The sequence below is a fragment of the Myxocyprinus asiaticus genome, chromosome 11 (genome assembly GCF_019703515.2).
Source record: "Myxocyprinus asiaticus isolate MX2 ecotype Aquarium Trade chromosome 11, UBuf_Myxa_2, whole genome shotgun sequence".
NCBI classification, from domain to species: domain Eukaryota; kingdom Metazoa; phylum Chordata; class Actinopteri; order Cypriniformes; family Catostomidae; genus Myxocyprinus; species Myxocyprinus asiaticus.
In genome coordinates, this window is record NC_059354.1 from 36,262,838 (window position 1) to 36,285,490 (window position 22,653).

At 39.3% G+C, this 22,653-nt stretch overlaps 1 protein-coding gene across 4 annotated transcripts in view; it reads right to left on the minus strand.

The window, feature by feature from the left end:
- Positions 1-10,104: 10,104 nt before the first annotated feature.
- The window catches only part of LOC127448489 (neural cell adhesion molecule 2-like), a 360,673-nt gene continuing 348,124 nt past the window's right edge, over positions 10,105-22,653 (minus strand). For all 4 annotated transcript variants that reach the window (XM_051711076.1, XM_051711075.1, XM_051711074.1 and 1 more), the window contains one exon: positions 10,105-12,022. In XM_051711076.1, coding sequence (XP_051567036.1) covers positions 11,908-12,022 — 115 coding nt within the window. In that variant the 3' untranslated portion in view covers positions 10,105-11,907. The remainder of the gene's footprint in view (positions 12,023-22,653) is intronic.

Below are 22,653 nucleotides of genomic sequence, written 5' to 3' on the forward strand. Positions count from 1 at the left end.
TCAGAGTATGCAAGGCGTATGTGATAGCATGCAAGTTTGGTAAATTTCACACATACTGAATACAGTGGGGCCCAAAAGTCTGAAACCACTTGTGAAAATGCTTCTCTTTTGCCTTTTTCTAATTCAAATTTTTCATTACAAATTATATTACCAGCATAAAAATTAACACAAATTAAAAAATGTCTTTGTATTTGGTGAGTCCCCCTTTTACTTGTTAATCACAGCATGGACTCGAGCTGGCACAGACTCCAAAAATTTGTGCAAAACCTGATGATCCATATTATCCAGCATGATTTTAAAATATTCCAAAGAGAATCTTGTGTGCCTCAGTGGAAGCAAAGAAATCTGACATTTTGGACAAATTAGTTACCATGGTCAATGTAACACATTTGCTTATTATTATTCTTATGCATTTTACATATTATTTATTTAACTTAAGTTTTTAAAATCCAAAAACATATATTTGCAGGTTTAAATAGATTTTGAACCCCAGAATTTAAATGCAGTCTTTGGTCAGATTTTGGATCCCACTGTATCCGACCGATAAAGGAAGCTGAGGAGTTTGCAAGCATTTTTAAGAATATGACTTACTCAGAATCCTCAGAACTTGTATGCCATTTTAAAGTTGTTTTATTATCAGAAGTGGGATACCCCAAATGGTGTCTGACTTCACAGAAATATTCTGGTTGTGCACAGATTACAGAAGGCTTTCTTCACTCCTCAGGCTTAGCCAGGGATTTGTTTGGCAAGCATGAAGCTTCAGTCTAGCATTCAATGTCAAAATGTTCTATTAATATGAGTGTTTGAGCTTCTGTAAGTGGGTGTTTTTTATTTCTTTTTTAAGAAAGACTGCAAGAAAAAGAAATCATGCATGCATGTTTATAATACATAATTTACTCTGTAGATTCTGTGTAACAAATTAAATTGAATATTCCCTTGAATCTTTTCAAACTGATCAACTGAACAAACAATGTTACCATATGTCACAGTCTGTCTCCCTCATGTCTTCCTAGGACTCTTATTTTGAAGTCAGTCGGCTTCTCCGGGGTCCCTCCAGCTCCACCTTGGTCAGTCGGTCACCTGGCTCCACCTCTGTCCTCAGATCCCCCAGCTCCACCTCGGTCAAGTTATTTTTATTTGTATAGCGCCTTTCACAACACACATCGTTTCAAAGCAGCTTTACAGAAGGTCAGGCATTAACAGAAGATAAAACTGTAATATCTATAATGTCTTAGAGTCATCATTGTGTAGTTTGATAAAATATGATTGTGAATTATGTTTAAAAATAAGTAATTAAATAATAGTTGTATTTATAACCCCAGTGAGCAAGCCGAAGGCGACTGTGGCAAGGAACACAAAACTCCATAAGATGTTGGTTAATGGAGGAAAATAGCCTTGGGAGAAACCAGACTCACTTTGGGGGTCAGTTCCCCTCTGGCTAACATCATGAATATAATGTCAATATTACTTATGTATTGTGCAAGTCATGGTTTAAAATTATTAAACTAAGTAAGTGTTAAGGGTCAGTGTTTAAAACAAAGATTTTGTAAGAACTGTAAGATTAATGACTAATGTCTTTGAAGTCCATCCTGGATTAACTGCAGAAGTTCACATAGATGCAATTGTCCTTGTTAGTTGGCAGATGATGGGTTTTGTTGGCAATTAATTGATAGTCTATGTATTCCATTTCAAGAGTGTAGTCCATCATTAGACCGAAGTGATGCAGGCAGAGATCTGTTAGGTGCATCACAGTTCAACCTGGCCGGTAATTTCGGTGCGGTCTATCCTAAATCCAAGGTTCAGGCAATGGCATATGAAGTATCCCATGTCTTATGGTTGGAGTTGGCATCAGTTCATCCTCTGAAGTCCATCGTAATAGACTGAAGTGATGTTTGGCTGATACTGGCTGCTATTAGTCATCATCACACAGCGACACGTAGCAGTGGAGTCCAACACGAAGCAGCAAGTCTCAGTCCTCCGAGTCTTCGGCTCCACCATGGCCCTTTGAGCCGTCGGCTACTCTCTGGGCACCAAGTTCCCTGGCTCCGCCCCTCGAGCCTCCCATGGCTCCGCCTCCCACGGCTCCACCTGCCTTCATTGAGTCTCTCCTAGCTTCACCCTCAGAGTCTTCCACGGCTTCACCCTCAGAGTCTTCCACGGCTCCACCCTCAGAGTCTTGCATGGCTCCGCCTGCTTCCCCAGAGTCTCCTTCTCCAGTGGTTCTGCCTCCTGACCCAGTCCTTGCCCTGTGGCCACCTCCCAGGCCTCCTGACCCAGTCCATGCCCTGTGGCCGCCTCCCAGACCTCCTGACCCAGTTCCTGCTCTGTGGCCACCTCCCAGGCCCCCGGATCCATTTTCAGCCCTGAAGTCGATCCCTAGGCCTCCTGACCCAGTCCCTGCTCTGTGGCCGCCTCCCAGACCCGCGGATCCATTCCCAGCCCTGAAGCCGCCCCCCAGGCCTCCTGATCATCCTCCTTGGATCCTTCTTCATCTTCTGCATCACCCTACCCTCCTCATCCGTCTTTGGGCACCAGGAGTTGCCCTTTTGGGGGGGGGGGGGTAGGTAATGTCACAGTCTGTCTCCTCATGTCTTCCTAGGATTCTTATTTTGAAGTTTTCCCCTGGACTACATCACCCATAATTCACTGCCCTCATCACTTCCATCTGCTCCTCATCATCCTCACCTGTATTCCATTCCCTCATTTAGCTCCTTGTGTATAAATACCCTCTAGTTTTGTTCATTCGATTGTCAGTCCTTGAAATGTTACGTTATGTTGTGATGTTAAGCTTTATTATTTGTTCCACTCCAGCGTTTGTTCCACTCAAGCGATTGTCATTAAAAGTAAAGTAGGTTTAAAGTATCTACTCCTACGTCTCTTCTCTTCCACTCCAAGAACCCAACGTTACACCATAACTGGATAAAATCTGGCCATATTAACATGATTTATGTTGTCGGTAGGTGAAGAATAAATTAAGTAAATGCTGGATCAAGAAAGGTTATTGTTAAATCACATTCATATATTTTACTGTTCCTAATAAATAATAAAAATACCATAGAGGTGATGAACTGGATTCTACCCAGTGAGCCCACAGCGGTTTTATCATTATTGCTATCATCCGTCATTATGTTTAGTCATTCCCACTGATTCCCAATGACAGTAATAAACCTTTCTATCATACTGCTGTGAAAATGGGGCATAGTGATGCATTTCAAAGCATTCATTTAAATGCTAAAACATCTTAATTGCCACCTTTGGCAGCACAACACCAAAGTTGCTAAAAACAATATATTTATTTATAAATAAAAATTACAATGTTCTTAATGGCTGTAAACAATCAATTAGAAATGTAATTAGGCCCAGGTATCCGTTTGTTTCTTATTTGGCTAATTACACCAGGCAGTAGTGTAATTAGAACAACAGCAAACACATTTAAAACAGCAGTAAAAGCAGACCAAATTGTGGTAGCCATATAGTATTTACTCAGCACTGTGTCCAGGCTGTTATCGAGAACTCCCTGAAGGCATGCCTGTGGTTGAAACACATTAACAACAGAAGCAATAATGCCAGCTTCAGCTAAAGAGAAATGCAATCCAAATAAACGTAGTAATCTTACTCTTATACCCCTGCTGCCGCAGAGAGCTGAGGAAATAGAATGGAGATATCTTGACAGTTGTCTTGAAATGAACAGAAACAATTTCAGGGCAGTTTACACTTACTGTAGAAAATAACTAGGCAACAAAATTATTTTTGACCAGAGAAACCTTTTTAAAGTATTCCAAATTATGTTATTTTGAGTGTCTCTGCCCCCATCTGAAATTATTAAAGCCGTTTGGAGGAAAAAAGCTATGGCATTTAATGCATGTTATTGCCACACAATTCTAATTTAATCGTGAAAACACATACATCATTAGAAAGGTGCACTCCATCTTCACCAGTTTTACTATGTAAATATAAAAGCTACAGTTACAGGGATTTCCACATGCCATATTCTCCTTGTTACTTCCAGGTAAAGCATAACTATATCGTACTGACTGAAGGAACATGTAGTAAACAAATAAAACTGCAGCGTGGTCATTGCTGCAAACAAATAATCTGCTTTCTACCTAATTCTGTAAATAGAATCCACATAAGATCAGTAAAAGTCATTTACGTAACCACTTGATAATGATTGAAAGTATATATACTGTATGCAGTAGATTATGTGTAATTTGTAATCTTTACATTCTACATCAATGGCAAATACTCATGCCGCTAATGCTTACACATGGCCATACAAAGCACCTTTTAGCCTCTGTTATTGTATTTTATGATGAATTTTGAGAAAATAATTTTTGTCAAGGTCATGAAAAAGTTTTTCTCTCGATCGCTTGCTCACTCTCACACACACGCATCTTTTCTACTCCAGTAACCAAACTAGTAACAGACGTTTAGGCTGTTTTCGTGAAGGACTCTTAAACGGGGGTGGGGGGGGGGTGGGGCTGGGTAGCTCAGCGAGTATTGACGCTGACTACCTCGACTGGAGTCGTGGTTCTCGCTCTCAGTGGGCCACGTGGTAAGTTGTGCGTGGATCGTGGAGAGTAGCGTGAGCCTCCACATGCTGGGAGTCTCCAAGGTGTCATGCACAATGAGCCATGTGATAAGATGCACGGATTGACTGTCTCGGAATGGAGGCAACTGAGACTTGTCCTCCACCACCAGGACTGAGGTGAGTAAACGGGCCACCACCAAAAAAAAAAAAAAACTGTCAAAATCTGATTGGGGATTGCCCCTCTTGAAATCTGAAAACCCCAAATATGTCAATCTAATTCTCATCGGCCAAAAGTCATTATATAAAGTCTGTTATTTATCAAACATAGAGAATGTAAATATTTTACTCACATGAATATCCCTAAGTAATACAAAACACAATTAATCTAAAGAGGATGGTAAGGGGGGATGGTGCTTTTACAAGGGGGATGGTTTATGCCATTTCTTTCAACAAGGGGGATGGCATCCCCTCACATCCCCACTCAGTTTGAGCCCTGGGAATACTATTTTTGCCATACTGTAAAGTAGGGAAGTATGCATATTCAGACGCAGTTTTCAAGTAGGGATATCCCACATCAGGCTTCAAAATGTTAGCGCTAATCCACTCTGCTAACTGTGTGGTACCTATAACCTACAAGGTGCCTTGACATGGGGCAGTGGAAGGTATTTCACATCACCTTGTGGAATTGAACTAGCCATTGAATTGACCAGCAGTCTAGACAAATAAAGTAAAGATAAAAAAATAAACCATAAAGTGTCCCATAGGTGCTTGCATAGTGTTGGTTGAATATTTAAGGTCCTTTGGTCAGAACTTCATTTAATACAAACCATTCTCAAACCAGACCCATTAAGGAACGCCAGGGAGGGCCGTGGAAAGTGCATTCGGAAACTATTCCAAGTTGAGCTGTCCTACTGTGTTTTCCCTTAACCATAATCACAGACCATGTGTGTTCAGTATCAATATTATGACTCAAGTAAGAGTAAATGAGTAGTTTGCTGAAAAACTACTCAAGTAATTACGTTACAAATTGCTTTATGAAAATTATACTATATATAGTATAAACACTTCCATTTTTAGAACACAAAGACATTTTTGTTCTTAAAAGAAATTGATGCTTCCTATCACCAAGGATGTATTAAATTGATCAAAAATACTGCCAAAATCTTTAATTGCAAATAATTATTACGATTTGAAATAACTGTTTTAAGTGGTATTTTTTCCATATTTTCTTTACTCGCGATAGCAAACATATACAGTGTCACCTATTCCTTACAAAAGCAATCTAAAGTGCTAATTTGGTACTCAAGAATTTTTTTTTTCTCCCCAGTTTGGAATGCACAATTCCCAATGCACTCTTAGTCCTCGTGGTGGCATAGTGACTCGCCTCAATCTGGGTGGCGGAGGACGAATCTCAGTTGCCTCCACGTCTGAGACCGCCAATCCGCGCATCTTATCACGTGGCTTGTTGAGCGCGTTATCGCAGATACGTAGCGCATGTGGAGGACCACGCTATTCTCCGTGGCATCCACGCACAACTCACCACATGCCCCACCGAGAGCGAGAACCACACATTATACCACGAGGAGGTTACCCCATGTGACTCTACCCTCCCTAGCAACCGGGCCAATTTGGTTGCTTAGGAGACCTGGCTGGAGTCACTCAGCACGCCCTGGATTCGAACTCGCGACTCCAGGGGTGGTAGTCAGCGTCAATACTCGCTAAGCTACCAGGCCCAAGAAAATGTTCTTATTATTAGAACAATTGAAAATGGTTGCACTACCATGCATAAATCACAATACAGTGTTCTCAGTGCAGTGCAAGTTGCTTTACACTTACAAGTCAAATTTTGGTATTAAAAATATGCAAAAAGAAACACATTTCCTGAAATTTTATTTTCTCTTAAAGTCTATTATTTAAAGAGATGAAGGCTATTCCATGCATTACTGTTTTGAAAAAAGAATCTCTAACCAGGATAAAGAGGGAAGTGGATGGCCCAGATGCACAACAAAAAGTAAATCAGAGTCTCTAATTGGAGAAACAGACTCCTCACAGGTCCTAAACCAGCAGCTTCTGAATGCCAAAGACCTGCATTGCTGCCAGAGGATTCTTGGACACACAGAAAATTTTAATAATACAACATTTATTTAAATAGAAATAGCCATTTGTAACATTCTAAATGTCTCTAAATCATCTCTAAACTACAACATGTGCATTGTGACTGAAACACATTCCTATTTCAGGTTTATTCTTATTCACACATGTACAAGTATTTTGGCTATTAAGTTAACATACTGTACAAAACTAATATAATGCAATATCATAGAGGAGGAAATTTATCCTCTATGATATTGCAGCAATTATTCAGATATTTAATGAGATTATTAAGCAAACTGTTATCAACTCCTATATGCCAAATGAATAAAATAAGGCAAATATAAACATTTCACACTGTGTTTTGTGAGAGATATGATTGATTCAAACACTAAAAGTGGTTGTTCTGTATGTATTATTGTATTACAGTTGTAATAATATAGTTTAACATTAAGGTTATTTAACATATTGAGATATTATTATTAAGTCAATTGTCGCATTTGGTTACATTATGTTTTGTGATTTCTCATACCTTCTTTATATAACATCCATCCCTTGCTCACTTTTGGCCTCTTGCGGGTGAGGCTTTTCAGATAGATGAACAGCAGCACAGGGCAAGGAAGTATAGTACAGCACTGTGAGTGGGAGTGTTACCCACTTTATTTTGTTTATTTTGAACAAGAGGGGCGAACGGTTATGGAATTTAACGTGGGAACAAAATACCGAACTGATGCGGATTGATAGAAAGAGAGCCCGTCTGTGCATGCGATGGTGTGAGGAACCAGATGGCGGGGGAAAAAAATGTTAAGTGAAAAGTCAAAAGAAGATCGCAATGCTGCTGCTCACTGGATGTTTTTTGTTTTTGGCACCATTCTGAATAAATTCTAGACACTGTTGTGCGTGAAAATCCCAGGAGATCACCAGTTACAGAAATACTCAAACCAGCCCGTCTGGCACCAATAATCATCCATGCGATTATCTAATCAGCCAGTTGTGTGGCAGCAGTGCAGTGCATAATATCATGCAGATACGTGTCATGAGCTTCAGTTAATATTCACATCAACCATCATAATGGGGAAACAAAATCTCAGTGATTTGGACCATGGCATGATTGTTGGTGCCAGATGGGCTTGTTTGAGTATTTCTGTAACTGCTGATCTCCTTGGGATTTTCATGCACAACAGTCTCTAGAATTTACTCCGAATGGTGCCAAAAATAAACAAACAAACAAACAAAAAAACATCCAGTGAGCGGCAGTTCTGAGGACGGAAATGCCTTGTTGTTGAGAGAGGTCAACAGAGAATTGCCAGACTGGTTTGAACTGACAAAGTCTACAGTAACTCAGATAACTGCTCTGTACAATTGTGGTGAGAAGAATAACATCTCATATTGCTGTTCTGAGATGTGGGTTTGCGCTGTTTTGGCAGCATGAGGGTGACCTACACAATATTAGGTAGGTGGTTTTAATGTTGTGGCTGATCAGTGTGTAGTAGCAAATAAACAAGATTTCCCCATATTTATGTCAAACTACATTGTGTTAATGTTTGACAGTTTAAACATTGCCTACCTTAAAAACAAGTGAAGTTTGATCAGTGGTTAAACGTAAAGTTTGATCAGTGGTTAAATGGTTCCCTCATTACCTGTATGAATGGCTCGTTTCCAGAATAAAATGAAACATGCAGAAAATCACAGTATTACAGTTCTTGTATAATAACAGGGCAGAAAGTCTTGAAGAAGCTATAAATGAGAGGACACCGGCGGCAGTTTACGCAGGCTGCTGTGCTCATGATGTTGTGCGCACACAGCGTGTTTTAGTTTATAAAAAGGTTTAGCGCTTGTAGCTTTCTTCTTCCCAAAAATTCAGAAATATTATGTATGTTTTTGTACTTTGTAATTGTGGTGAAAAATAACTGTAGCGAAGATGAATACTTCATTTTTAATCAACTCAAGTAAAAGTAAATGTACTATTATTTATTTATACTTAAAAAAGAAGAAAAATGTACTCAATTACTGTAACAAGAGTAGTTGTAATTCGTTACTTTACCTCTGCCTAAAATCTAGTGAGCTGCCTTGTTGTCTACTACCTACATATACATCCTTTCTGAAACTTCATAAGAGACCAATTTGAAATGCTCCACTATATAAAGCAACTTGCAAACATTGCTACTCATGTAAAGCGCATGGGAGATTCGGCTCACAATTGACTTCAATAGAGTTTGGAATTAGCATGTTGCTAAGCTAATGCCGTTATATTCTAATAAGCATAACTCTAGCCTATACAAATATTGGGTAAAATAATATATATTTTTTTTATTAGATTAAACTCTTCTTGTTAGGGCTGTGGATTTTAATTTGTTAATTGAGAGTGATTTAATTAAATGAAAAATTACATGTTAAACATTAACGCAATTAAACATGCCCCCATAATGTAGGTATTTTTTCGTAACAAGGAATTCTCCTACCATTGGAGCAATTCAAGCTTGAAATACCACCTTGATGTTTTCGCAAATTCAGGGTAGTAGGAGGCAGTCAACACAGCCTCAGCTTGGGGGTTTACTGGCAACGGGCCTCAATAAATCAACACAAGCAACAAAGATGGGGCTCTGTCGAGCAGGCAGTACAGCCTTTCACAGATGATGAGCTATTGTGCTCAAATACATCTGGGCTGAGCACAACAGAATGCAGGGATCTCGGAACAAGCTTTAAACTATGTTTAACTTGATGCAGCACCCTAAAAACAACATTTAGAGCGCAAGATGCCAAAAACCATTGAGAGGCAATGCAACCAAAGTGAGACGCTTCAAGTGTATGTCTGATGCAGATGGAACACACCCTATGAGAGACTGACGAACTCTGAAAAATGGATTGCTGTCTATAGTAGGCCAATAATACGCTTATGTTCAGTGATATGGAAATAAAAGAAACAATAAACAGACTTCTAAAGCCACTTTTGTATTGTCTAATCAATGCTTCCCTACCAATGTAATGTATTTGAATGATTAGAATGATGTATTATAAGTATATTAATTTTAATTATTACCTACTAAATTATCTTTATTTCCCAGCATTGATATGTGATTAATTTGATTAATTACACCTCACAACAATTAATTCGATAACAATTTTAAATCAATTGACAGCCTTATTTTTTATATTTGATACTTTTTGCAATGTGAAAATGCTTGTCGCTATGCATTATGGGATTACATTCTCCACAATGGTTCCATGCAAAGCTGCCTTAGAATTTCGCAAAAACAAGGTAGTTTAGAAGGTAGTATCATTACACAGCACAATTATGCTGCACACCTTTTGGAAGAGCGTGTCAGGAGTGTGCCTATTGTGTCTTAAAATACTTCCTAGATAGGCAACTCACTATGTTCAGAACAGCGCCAATGACTTGTCTATTTATAAAAGGATTTTTAGCTCATATGTGTGCTATGCTTTAAAAAGGCGGAGTACAAATGGCTTAAACTTTTATTTTGGGACACTTTTATTTACAGAAGAAAAATTACACTGGTTTACAAGAATTCCACAATTACAGTTTGGCTGGTGGAGTGCTCACTTTCGGATTGTTGAAAAGAAATGGGCAACATTCCACAAAGTTCTGTTGCGCTGAGAGTGGAGAGCCTGATGTCTATGAAATACAATGCTGAAATAATGCAACACCTTTAGAGTTGTTTGGAGAAATGTGTTGGCCCAAACCAAGTGACACTGTTATGGTAAACATGAACAACATGGTGTCAAGACTTCTTACTCAAACTTTGACTGGGGCATGCTTCTAAACTGTATACCATTTCCATCTTTATTGTAACACTAAAATCATTTGTTTTTATCGATTGTGGAACCCTGATCTATTATACAATCTATTAAGCTTCCTCCCCAGTGATAACAAAATGGGTCAGATTTGATTACTAAAACACAGAACTAATTTTATAGCTAACTCCTCTGTGATGCATCTGAGCTCACCTTTGGAAAAGCACTCAAGCCTTTCTTTACAGTATCTCTTGGAGATTCATCAGTTATACAGAACATCTTTACATTGATTTTTTGAAAACTGCCTATTTTTGTTGTGGATAAACGCAACTTGTATTCAGTCATGTGTGACACTAAGACAGAACCTTCAATGATTCATTATTTTTTTCTATCTTTTGAAATGTTCCAAAGATTTAAGTATATTTATTTACACTGGTGCACTTGAATAAATTTTTCTCATATTTCATAATCCTTTATTTAACTTAAGACATTGGCTTCCTCTAATGTCTTTACACGTCACTCTATACTCCATGCTTGCTAGCACGCACATCCATATACACACTCAAAAACAACATACTCAAGACCAGATGCAGCCCACATACAGACAATGTCACGCACTTTCAACTTTTTTCCCCCAAAATATCTCAACATGAAAGTACGGTACAGTACATACTATATTCCTTTGATTGTGATGAAATGAAAGTGTCAAAAACAAGGTGTATTTCATCAACAGACATATTCTCATCCAAAAAAAAACAAAAAAAACACTTGTAATCAATGAGACATTTGTTGAGTTAAAGGCTAAAGTCTTGGACCTGTGTTAGTTCTCAATACCAGGACCACCCATATATCTTGGTTTGAGGTCAAGAGTGGCTGATCCTCTCTTGGCTGAGCATTATTGGACTGTCACATTTGGGTAAAAGAGACAGTGGCAAAAAGGCAAGAACATAAACACATTACAGTTACCCAAAACTACACACACAGACCGCAAAAGAGGTGGGGGTGCCCACGCATACAATTTTGACTGTGATATGACACATTCTGTCTTTATGCTTTAAAAGCTATGTGTATGCGCAACCGCACTGGAAAAGTGCAACAGCTGGATACCGAAAGAAAGTGTAAGAAAGAGCAAGACAAAAAGACAGAGAGAGAGAAAGAGTGAAGCTTACGGCATAGACTCAACCTCTTCAAGTAGCAAAGAATCAGACGCAAAGCAACAGCAAAGCCTAAAAAACAAAAAACAAAAACAAAACAAAACAAAACAAAAAACAAACAAACACACACACACACACACACAACCAAGTGAGAGAAAGCACAAATAAACAAGAGCCTCTCTGTTGAGCGGCAACCTCCAAATTATTTTTCGCAAAGCAGTAATCATGTGGCCTCTTCTGAATCCCTGACAAGGAGCCTCAAACAAGGGATCTTACAATAGGTTGGCATGTTCTTGCTTGTGTTCTCATTAGTTTGCTTGCTGTTGTTCTCTGGGTGGCTCACATTGCATGTTCTTTTAGTGTATAGCAGGGCTCCCATTATGCTTTGCTGTCCGCCTGCGTCATGTGTAGGCTGTTGTCACCATGAACTTTGATCTCGATTGTGTCCGGCTTCAGTGTCTCCTTGCCATTTTCCTCTTTCAGTGGCAATTTCCTGTGGGGCGGGAACAGAGGGGAGGTAAATGCTGTACTTACATGAGTACTCATTTAGTTCAAAACCACATTTTCCATGCAATTCAACTGACAACTGGTGTAGGATATCGTGGGTCCCCTGTATTGTGCTGACCAGATGGAGACTTAAAGTCAATATAAATAAAAATCAGCCCTCTTTATTTTGTTCCTGTCCCATTGATCAGCTAGAGCACCATGAATTTTCATGCAGGTAGAGGCTGGTTTATAAGGTCAATGTTTTAGTGCAGGTCAGCATGGTTTCCCATGGTAATGGAAAACGTGAAAATACCAAGAAAATTTAAAACAGTGATTTATTTTCATGCCTGGAAATGCAGAAAAAAATTGTGTTAAATCTTAAAAAGTCAGGAAAATTTCTATAGCTAATTTAATTTTTCTAGTTATTCTCTGCTCTAAAATATTTCATTAGCTAGAAATATTTCTGAGTGCAAGCTCTATATAAATAATTTTAAAATATCCTTATACTCTTAAACACCGGAAAAGTCATGGGAAAGTCATGAACATATCATGAAAATGAATTGGTCAAAAAGTGTGGACACCCTGGCATACACATGCTGTTCATCAGCAAACACAGGGTGATGTTATTGTTAATGATTAATTGAAAAAAAAAAATGTCTTGATCTTTAATCAAAATATAATAACTTGCTCCACAATTAAAACGACTGTGTCACCAATCCCTCTTAGGGTGCTTTCACACTAGCACTTTTGGTGCGCACCTGAGTTTGAATGACATCAAAGTTCGGTTTGTTTGGATGGTGTGAACATTGTTTTCCAAACTCGGGTGCGCACCTGCGAACCGCACCCGAGTCCGCTTGAAAAGGTGGTCTGTTCAGTTCATGTGAACTCTGGTTCGCTGCTGATATGAACGCAATCGTACCAAATCGTGGAAGTGAACTGCTTGTGATGACATTTAATTTGCGTCTTTGCAGGCTCCCGATTGCAAATAATATGGTATAATGCATTTACAATGGTATAATGGTAACACTTTAGTTTTGGTATCAGAAATTAGACAGTAATTCATGACTCATCACTTGTAAGTGACTAACTATGGACTTGTTTGGCATTATAAAATATTTATTAAGCCTTTATTGGCTGATTTCTTATTCTTGCTTTATATTTGCTTTTCAGAATCAGAATCAGAATCAGAAGGAGCTTTATTGCCAAGTATGCTTACACATACAAGGAATTTGTCTTGGTGACAGGAGCTTCCAGTACACAACTATACAAAACAGCAATAAGACTTCTAAAAAATAATTAAAAATTGAATAAAAAATAAATAAATATTGAAAAGAAAAAAGTAAATATAGAATACACAATGGACAATATATATATATATATATATATATATATACATATATATACACACATATATACGTACATACATATACACACACACACACAACACACACACACACACACACACACACACACACACACACACACACATCACACACACACACATATATATATATATATATATATATATATATATATATATATATATATATATATATATACATACATATATATATATATATATATATATATATATATATACATATATATACATACATACATACATACACACATACACATACATAGTGCAAATCTACATACATATCGGTTATATACAGTGCAAGGGAATGTAATGGCAGAAGAGGTTGGATGTGTTGGATAATATAAAAAGACTAAGCTGTGTATTGCTCATTAATTATTGCTCAATGGGGCAGTTTTAACTGTTCATGAGATGGATAGCCTGGGGGAAAATACTGTTCCTGTGCCTGACGGTTCTGGTGCTCAGAGCTCTGAAGTGTCGGCCAGAAGGCAACAGTTAAAAAAGGTAGTGGGCAGGGTGAGTGGGGTCCAGAGTGATTTTTCCAGCCTTTTTCCTCACTCTGGAAGTGTATAGTTCTTGAAGGGAGGGCTGGGGGCAACCAATAATCCTCTCAGCAGTCCGAACTGTCCTTTGTAGCCTTCTGATATCCGATTTCATAGCTGAACCAAACCAGACAGTTATAGAAGTGCAGAGGACAGACTCAATGACTGCTGAGTAGAACTGTATCAGCAGCGCCTGTGGCAGGTTGAACTTCCTCAACTGGCGAAGGAAGTACAACCTCTGCTGGGCCTTTTTCGCAATGGAGTCAATGTGGGTCTCCCATTTCAGGTACTGTGAGAAGGTAGTGCCCAGGAACCTGAATGACTCCACTGCTGCCACAGTGCTGTTTAGAATGGTGAGGGGGGACAGTGTTGGGGTGTTCCTCCTAAAGTCCACAATCATCTCCACCGTTCTGAGCGTGTTCAGCTCAAGGTTATTTTGACTGCACCAGACAGCCAGCTGTTTAACCTCCCTTCTGTATGCAGACTCATCATCATCTCAGATGAGGCCGATGACAGTGGCATCGTCTGCAAACTTCAGGAGCTTGACAGAGGGGTCCTTGGCAATGCAGTCATTGGTGTAGAGGGAGAAGAATAGTGGAGAGAGCACACATCCCTGGGGGGCACCAGTGCTGATTGTACAGGTGCTGGAAGTGAATTTCCCCTGTCTCACAAGCTGCTGCCTGTCCATCAGAAAGCTGGTAATCCACTGACAGATAGACATGGGAACAGAGAGTTGGTGTAATTTAGTCCGGAGAATAGCTGTATGATGGTGTTGAAAGCCGAACAAAAAGGATCCTTGCATATGTCCCTGGTCTGTCCAGATGTTGCAGGATATGATGCAATCCCATGTTGACTGCATCATCCACATACCTGTTTGCTTGATAAGCAAATTGAAGGGTATCTAGAAAGGGTCCAGTGATGTCCTTCAGGTGGGCCAACACCAGTCTCTCAAATGACTTCATGACCACAGACGTCAAGGCGACAGGTCTGTAGTCATTAAGTCCTGTGATTTTTGGTTTCTTTGGGACAAGAATGATGATTTAGCATTTGAAGCAGCAGGGAACTTCACACTGCTCCAGTGATCTATTGAAAATCAGTGTGAAGATGGGGGCCAGCTGGTTAGCACAGGATCTAAACATGCAGGTGAAATGCCATCTGGGCCCTGTGCTTTCCTTATCTTTTGTATTCGAAAGACACGGCACACATCATCTTCACAGATCTTAAGTGCAGGTTCAGTAGCAGTAGTGGAGAGGAGGGGGGTTGTAGGAGGTGTTGGTGTTTGTGTGAAATGAAGGTCAGAGCGGGTGTGGGGTGTGAGATTGGTCCTTTCAAATCTACAGTAGAACACATTCAGGTCATCAGCCAGTTGTTGGTCCACCACAGGGTTGGGGGTAGGAGTCCTGTACTTCGTTTTCCAGCTCTGCTTCATTGGTCCATATTTTTGCAGTCACTTCCTACAGGCTTAGCAGATTTTAGTTTCTGTCTTTAGTTTGGAAGAAGATGAACCAGACAGTGATCAGAGAGTCCCAAAGCTGCTCTAGGGACAGAGTGATATGCATCCTTTATTGTTGTGTAGCAGTGATCCAGTATATTTCTGTCTCTGTTGGGGCATGTAATGTGCTGTGTTTGGGCAGTTCACGTGTGAGGTTTGCTTTGTTAAAATCCCCAAGAATAATAATAACTGAGTCCAGGTATTGTTGTTCTGTGTCTGTGATTTGACTAGCCAGCTGTTGCAGCGCGGCATTCAAACACGCATTTGGCGCGATATAAACACTCACCAGAATAAATGAGGAAAACTCCCGCGGCGAGTAGAAAGGCTTACAGTTAATAAAGAGCGCTTCCAAATTAGGACAGCACATCTTCTTTAATGTTGTTACATCTGTACACCAACTTTCATTGATCTAAAAGCATGTTCCACCACCACTCGTTTTCCCTGTTAACTCCGCAATGCGATCCACTCTGAACAGCTGAAATCCCGGCAGATGTAACGCGCTGTACGGAATGGCTTCACTCAGCCAGGTTTCTGTGAAGCACAAGGCAGCAAAGGTTGAAAAGTCCTTGCTTATGTGGGTGAGGAGATGTAGTTCATCCGTTTTGTTAGGAAGAGAGTGGAGATTCGCAAGATGAATACTCGGCAGAGCTGTTCGAAAGCCACGCCGACGGAGCTTGACCAGCGTGCCTGCTCATCTCCCTCGCCTGCGTCTCTTGAACAACACAGCCCCGCCTCCAACTAAAATGTCCAGCAAAACGTCTGAATATTAAAAAAACGAGAAAAGATTGCCTGGTATATGCTGTAGAATGTTCAGCATTTCGTCTCTGGTAAAACTGACTGGAAAAAGATTACTAAACATCGGACAAACAAACAAAAACAACAAAACAATAGGAGCGCTCCACACCGGGGTGGCCATCCGTGGCGCCATCATGATGATGTCATAACAAGGAATTTCTTAGCTAAATACAAAACATAAATAGCTAGTATGATACAAAATGCATCCTTTATAGGTTCTCAGTACACTGTGTGAATGTGCGGCTTATAAGTATCAAAGGCATGTAGAATTCATATAGTATTTCAACAAAGCAGGGAAGGTTAGGGTTACTGTAGGTTTAGGGGTAGGGGTTGGTGTAAGGTGTTTGTGGTGCTCTAAATAAACACAATAAACATGCTGCAGTGATGCCCCTATACTGTATGGTAGTATTTAATTAGGGGTGAAAATAGCATCTAACAATATTTGCCCTCAGTGCAAAGAGGATGCTTTTTGTTGCTATTTACACTAAGCAACAAAAGTCTCTGCCTTCTATATTTATTTTATACTTATAAGTTGCACATTCTCATAGTGTAATAAGAACCTATACATGATGTATTTTGCAACTTACTAGTGTAGGGCTTTACTGGTTGTTTAGATCAGTGTTACTATCAGAAATAATTAATAATTATTTCTGTAGTTATTAATCAATATTTAAATTAATTAATTGGATCTAACTCATTAAAACCTCATATGGGACTCCAGTAAATGTAGCGTGCTACGTTTAGGAGCAAGTTTGGTTATTAGCAATAGTTAATAATTATCAAAGATAATTATTAATTATTAAAATCAATAGAACATTGATGAGAATCAACGTTAGCTTTTTTAAATCCTTTAAATCAACAGTTATCAAAGATAATCGTTAATTGTTAACGTCGATGAAACATTAATTAAAATTAACACTATCTTATTGATCATTCAAATTCAATCAAAGATAATTATCAATTATCAAAAATCAATAGAATATTAATAAGGATTAACATTGACGGGGCACCACCCTGAAATCAGGGACTAATAACTGAATATTAAAACAGTCTCAATGTTAGATTGTTTTCTTAGGAAAATCGACATCCGAAGAATATCGATTTTCGGGAAAAAAACAATGAATGAAGGTTTGAATCCGAGCACTGACATCCCGTCAGCACGACACAGGCGTATGCAAAACAAACCAAAACACTTCTCTTTGAAATATAAACAAAGTTTATTTATGCAGTAATATCAATTAATAATTAATACAATGCAGTCAATAAACTTCCGACTTACAACTACAAACTAAACAGTGATATGATTAGATATGGAAATAAAAATAATTCTATAACACATAAGGTGTGTGTGTGTGTGTGTCAGTGTGGTTAGTGAGAGAGAGAGAGAGAGAGAGAGATTATTAAGTGACAGCCCGAAAGCTGATTTCGCGATAGCTGGAGATAAAGCAGCCGTGTTCATCACTCAGAGACGCGGTTTTACGAGCGGGGCTCGTAAAAGTCCCTTGTTATTTGACTCTTTAATGGATGAACTCAGTTGCTGTCTCACCCGCGATGGCGAAAATGCACAACAGTCCAATTTGGTTGGACCACAATACAGCAAAACAAATTCATGATAATTAATACCCTGAGTATTAATAATGAGCGGACATGGCGGTCCGTAAACTGTACAAGCAAAAACCTTGAAACACAAGAATAACACGCTATAATATTCTATCTCTGCCCAGACGTAAACCTCTTACTTGAATCGCATGAGGACACAGGTAGAATGTGTTTTCCTCCGTCCTTTAACTTTGACCCGGTTCTTTGTGTGATGACGAGAGGTCGTTTCCTCGCGCTGTCGGCGGGCGGTACGGCTGTTGATTGTCGGCGGCCGGTACGGCTGTTGATTCTCAGAGGGCGGTACGGCTGTTGATTCTCAGAGGGCGGTACGGCTGTTGATTCTCGGCGGGCTGGCGGAGAACTCAGAAATGTCGACTTGATTGAAGATGGAAGAGAAATCTTTAATCTCTTCACTTCTGTAGGCCAACGGATGAAGATGCGAATTGCTCGGCGGTCTCCTTCGGATCCGTTAGAGTGTTCGGTTGAACACAGAGTAATCTCAACTCGTCCAGCGAGATGGAGATTGTATGGCTACAGTTTCAAGTTGGACATTACTTCCTTAAGCCACAAGGTTGCACCGGAGAGCAGCAAAAATCTGTAGTCTGTCCTGGACTCCCTTTGTTTGATTTTGGCGCGATTTTTATCAGTAAGATTTACGACTTAGAAGGAGGGGGCTTGAGGAATGTTTTTGACTGTTAGGCCTGCCTTTGTCTTCTATCTGAATACATGAGGCCCAACACTAGCTATTGGTATCTTTTGTTACTACCTAATAAGTTAATTGTTAGGAAAAACAAATGTAAAGAGGCTATTAGGCAAAAGTAAGAAATCAATGAACAAAGGCCTAATAAATACCTTATAATTCCAAACAAGTCCATAACTAGTCCCTTACAAGTCCAATTATTAGTCATTAATTACAGTCTAATTTCTGATCTAACTAAAATAAAGTGTTACCATGCATTTCTGATACCTGCTTGTCTCCACATAAGTCTCCTTCAGAAGCACACATTCTTCAAATCTCTTGCAATGCTTCCGCGGGATCGCGGCAGACAAACGCTAATATTCTTCACATCATTGCACATACACTGCATCCGTGGCAGACAAAGAGTCTGTGATTCTGTGCATGTAAAGCTTTGGTGGTAAATCCAAAAAAGGAATACTTTAATAACACAGTGAAGCTGATGTCTTCTTTAGTTGTTACCTAGTTACATTAGTCAAAAGCTGCTGGCTTGTACTCACGTTGATGATGCAGTCAGACCGCAAATTAAAAGATGCGAACAGAGACAATTGGGGGCAGGGAGAGGGGGGAGGAAATGAACTTGGGTTCGGTCTAAGCAATCACACCAAGTGTGAAAGCACCCTTACTTTTTCAACTCTTCCCCTCCAACCATCTATCATAGAGACCTTGTTTCATGATCCAATCAATTCCTGATGGGTCAAGTCGACTTGACTCGACTCTGCTCGCTTTACTTTTCTGAGCTTGCTTTTCCACTGCAGTTTAGTGCAGCCTCAACGTGGGTGGGATTATAGGCTGATTGTCATAGTTGCGCCGCCTCTACTGCCGTGACATCATCTTAAACGTGACACAAACATTACTGACCATAAACAATAGCATGACCGCTAGCTGTTAGCTACTAGCTTATTGTGCTGCATAAAGCAGTTGTTGCATGGTGATTTTACACAATTGTAACAGTTAAATTGGCCTGGTTGTTTCAGAAGCAAGCTTTCCAGTAGCTGTTCAACTAAATAAAGTGAAGCTTTCAAGCAGAATATAGAGTTAACATAACAAAATACCATCCTCCATCGTGGACTCCAACAATGCCGTGGCCGAGTCCAGGGCACTCTCTCTCCCGTTGCTCGCCGGTCTATTGCCATAGATAGCGTCCATTTGGTCGAACCACTTCCACTTTCTTCTGTTTGAACCACTCCGACTTTTGTGGTCCTTAATGGTTCTGTAGTCACTTTTACATTTTTTTTACTTTTCGGTCCGGTGGTAGCCGTGTGCGTCCAACAGCTGAGACACTTCCTGAAATACTTTTTCGTTTTGTTCGTCACTAACGAGAGGAACATCTGCACCTCGTTTATTGACCACGGCATGGTTTTGCGCACAGCTATTTCTTTTTACAATTCGAAAGTCACGTGAACAAATGATACTGCTATCGCTGTTGCTAACTTTAAAACTAGCGGGTTGATGTCCCGTGTCGCAAATCAAGTGACACTGGTAGTGACGATCCTCTCTGACCAATCAATGATCTGCAGGGTTTTGACATCACATTTAGGCTTGGCTCGCTTGGAACCTCGACCGAGGTGGTACTAAAAAAAGTACCAGGTACTATCCACAGTAGAAAACCCCCAAAAAGTGAGCAGAGTTGAGTCGAGTCGAGCCGTACCGTGCAGTGGAAAAGCCCCAATAGTGTAGGACCTGTAATAGCCCAACGCATCTGACTGTACATTATCTCAAAGCCCCGAGTGGCTCTTCTTCACACAGCATGGCACTGGTAAGGAAGCAGCCTTAGTTCCCTGGGATCAGTATCACTTTATTAAGGTTATATTTAGAGTCTCGTCTGGGGTCATTGGGAAGGTATGGGGAGCATATCAGATACTGGCTATGCCATAGTCTGTGTTAGAACATCAAAAGAGTCTTATGAAGCCATACTGCTGGTTATCGGGGCTAAAGGCAATCTTGGCCCATAATCTCTTTGAACTCTGAGCCAAGGAAACCTGACAGGATTAAAATTTGTGCAGCTGAGAAAGACCCACACTGGTCGTGCATAAGTACCTACACCTAGTCAAGGTACAAAGTCTGAACAGGAACTAATTCAGGAACTGTCAAGGGCACAAACAAGGGACACAACAGGTAGAGCAGTAGATAGCTAGACACATAATAAACCTCAGATTGTGTCAGCCAAATGAGTACATAGAGTGCCTTTAACACTTATTTGACACACTTACACCCTCTGTAAATAAATAACTCTTTACTGTTGAACTGTTGCTAAGTTACTTCTGTGTGAATAACTGACAACAGCTGACTTTGCACTTCTACTAGCCCTTTGGTACAATATTCGTAATATTGTATTATTGTTATTTTCTCACTATTTTTTACTGTTATTCATCATTAACCTAGTTTCCATCCACTTTTCGTGCTTTGTTATCGACAAAGTGAAAATGCGTAAACAAATGTTTTCGAAATTTGCCATCTTCTGCCTATTTCCATTCAAATGGACTTTTATCGATAAAAATGGTGTGCGTGATGACGTCATGCTTAAAAAAACACTTTGTCGCATAAGTTTTGGTTTATCGCAAAAAATCTGCCCTTAATCCTTTTCCATACAGAATTGTGTGTATATCACTAATTGTGTATATTTCGCCTCTCAGCTGTCCCTAATTTTGGGGAATTTTGACAGCATTTTTTTTCAAAAGTAAGCTAAACAATAATTTTATAGAATTGGGCTATTTGTTAGTGTTCCAAAAAAGCACACTGAAGCTTATCTCCAAGTATTGTGTAATTATTTTTAATTTAAAACATCTTTGTGCACAGAAATGATATGTTTTTTGTATTGTGGGCTAATTCCATGACTGCCATCTATTATTTTGAATAGTGTGGGAAAGCAACTTTAATAAATAAATGGATGTCTACCGCGATTAAATTAATCGCAAAGAGTGGCCATTCATTTGTTCTCCATGATAGGAGATATTTGTGTTGGCACTCCTGGAAGTGTCATGACGGAGATGTGTTTGCAGCATCGGATCTGTGCAGGTATGCCGTTAAGACCAGTCCATAACAGTGTGAGTAATGCTTCACGTATAATTAATTGGCTTTCAAAGATGTATACCTTGTCAGGCTAACGATTGGGGTAAATTTTGTCATAAGACACTATATATTTGCGTTAATGCCAATTTTCTTGACAAAAAGTGTTTCCAAACCAGTTTTTCACGACATATGAAGTATCGACACAGAGTTTATGCACTAGAGTTAAACGGAAAAATATTATGTCGACACTTGTGAAATCTTACCAGAAATGTTCACCCTCCTGGCATCCCAGATATGCATGACTTTTTTTCCTCTGCAGAACACAAATTAAGGGTTTTAAAAGAATATCTCAGCTCTGTAGGTCCACACAATGTGAATCGGTGCCAAAATTTTGAAGCTCCAAAATCCACATAAAGGGAACATAAAAGTAATCCATCTGACTCCGGAGGTTAAATCCATGTGTTCAGACACGATATGATAAGTGTGGGTGAGATACAGATCAATATTTAAGTCCTTTATTATGATAAACTCCCCTCCCTGCCAAGTAGGGGGTGATATGCAGGAATACTGTCAATCAACAAAACCAGAAGAAGTTGAATATCAAAGTAAAAGTGAAGTGGAGATTTGCTGAGCAGGGAGGAGAATTTATAGTAGAAAGGATTTAAATATTGATCTGTTTCTCATCCACACCTATCATATAGCTTCTGAAGATATGGATTTAAAATGTTACAATTTTGGCACCCATTCACTTGCAGTGTGAGGACCTACAGAGCTGAAATATTCTTCTAAAAATGTATTTGTGTTCAGCAGATGAAAGGAAGTCATACACATCTGTAATGGCTTGAGGGTGAGTAAATGATGAGAGAATTTTCATTTTTGGGTGAAGTATTCCTTTAACTGAAACATCTGAAACTAAACTAATAAGTAAAAAATAAAATAAAAATACATTTTAGTTTTATATAAACAGTATATTATTATATTATAAATGTAAAACCTTTTATAAAATTAAATATAATAAATTTTTTTTAAACAACATGATACAATTTTTAAACCTTCATTAAAGATGAAAATGCCACAAGATAGG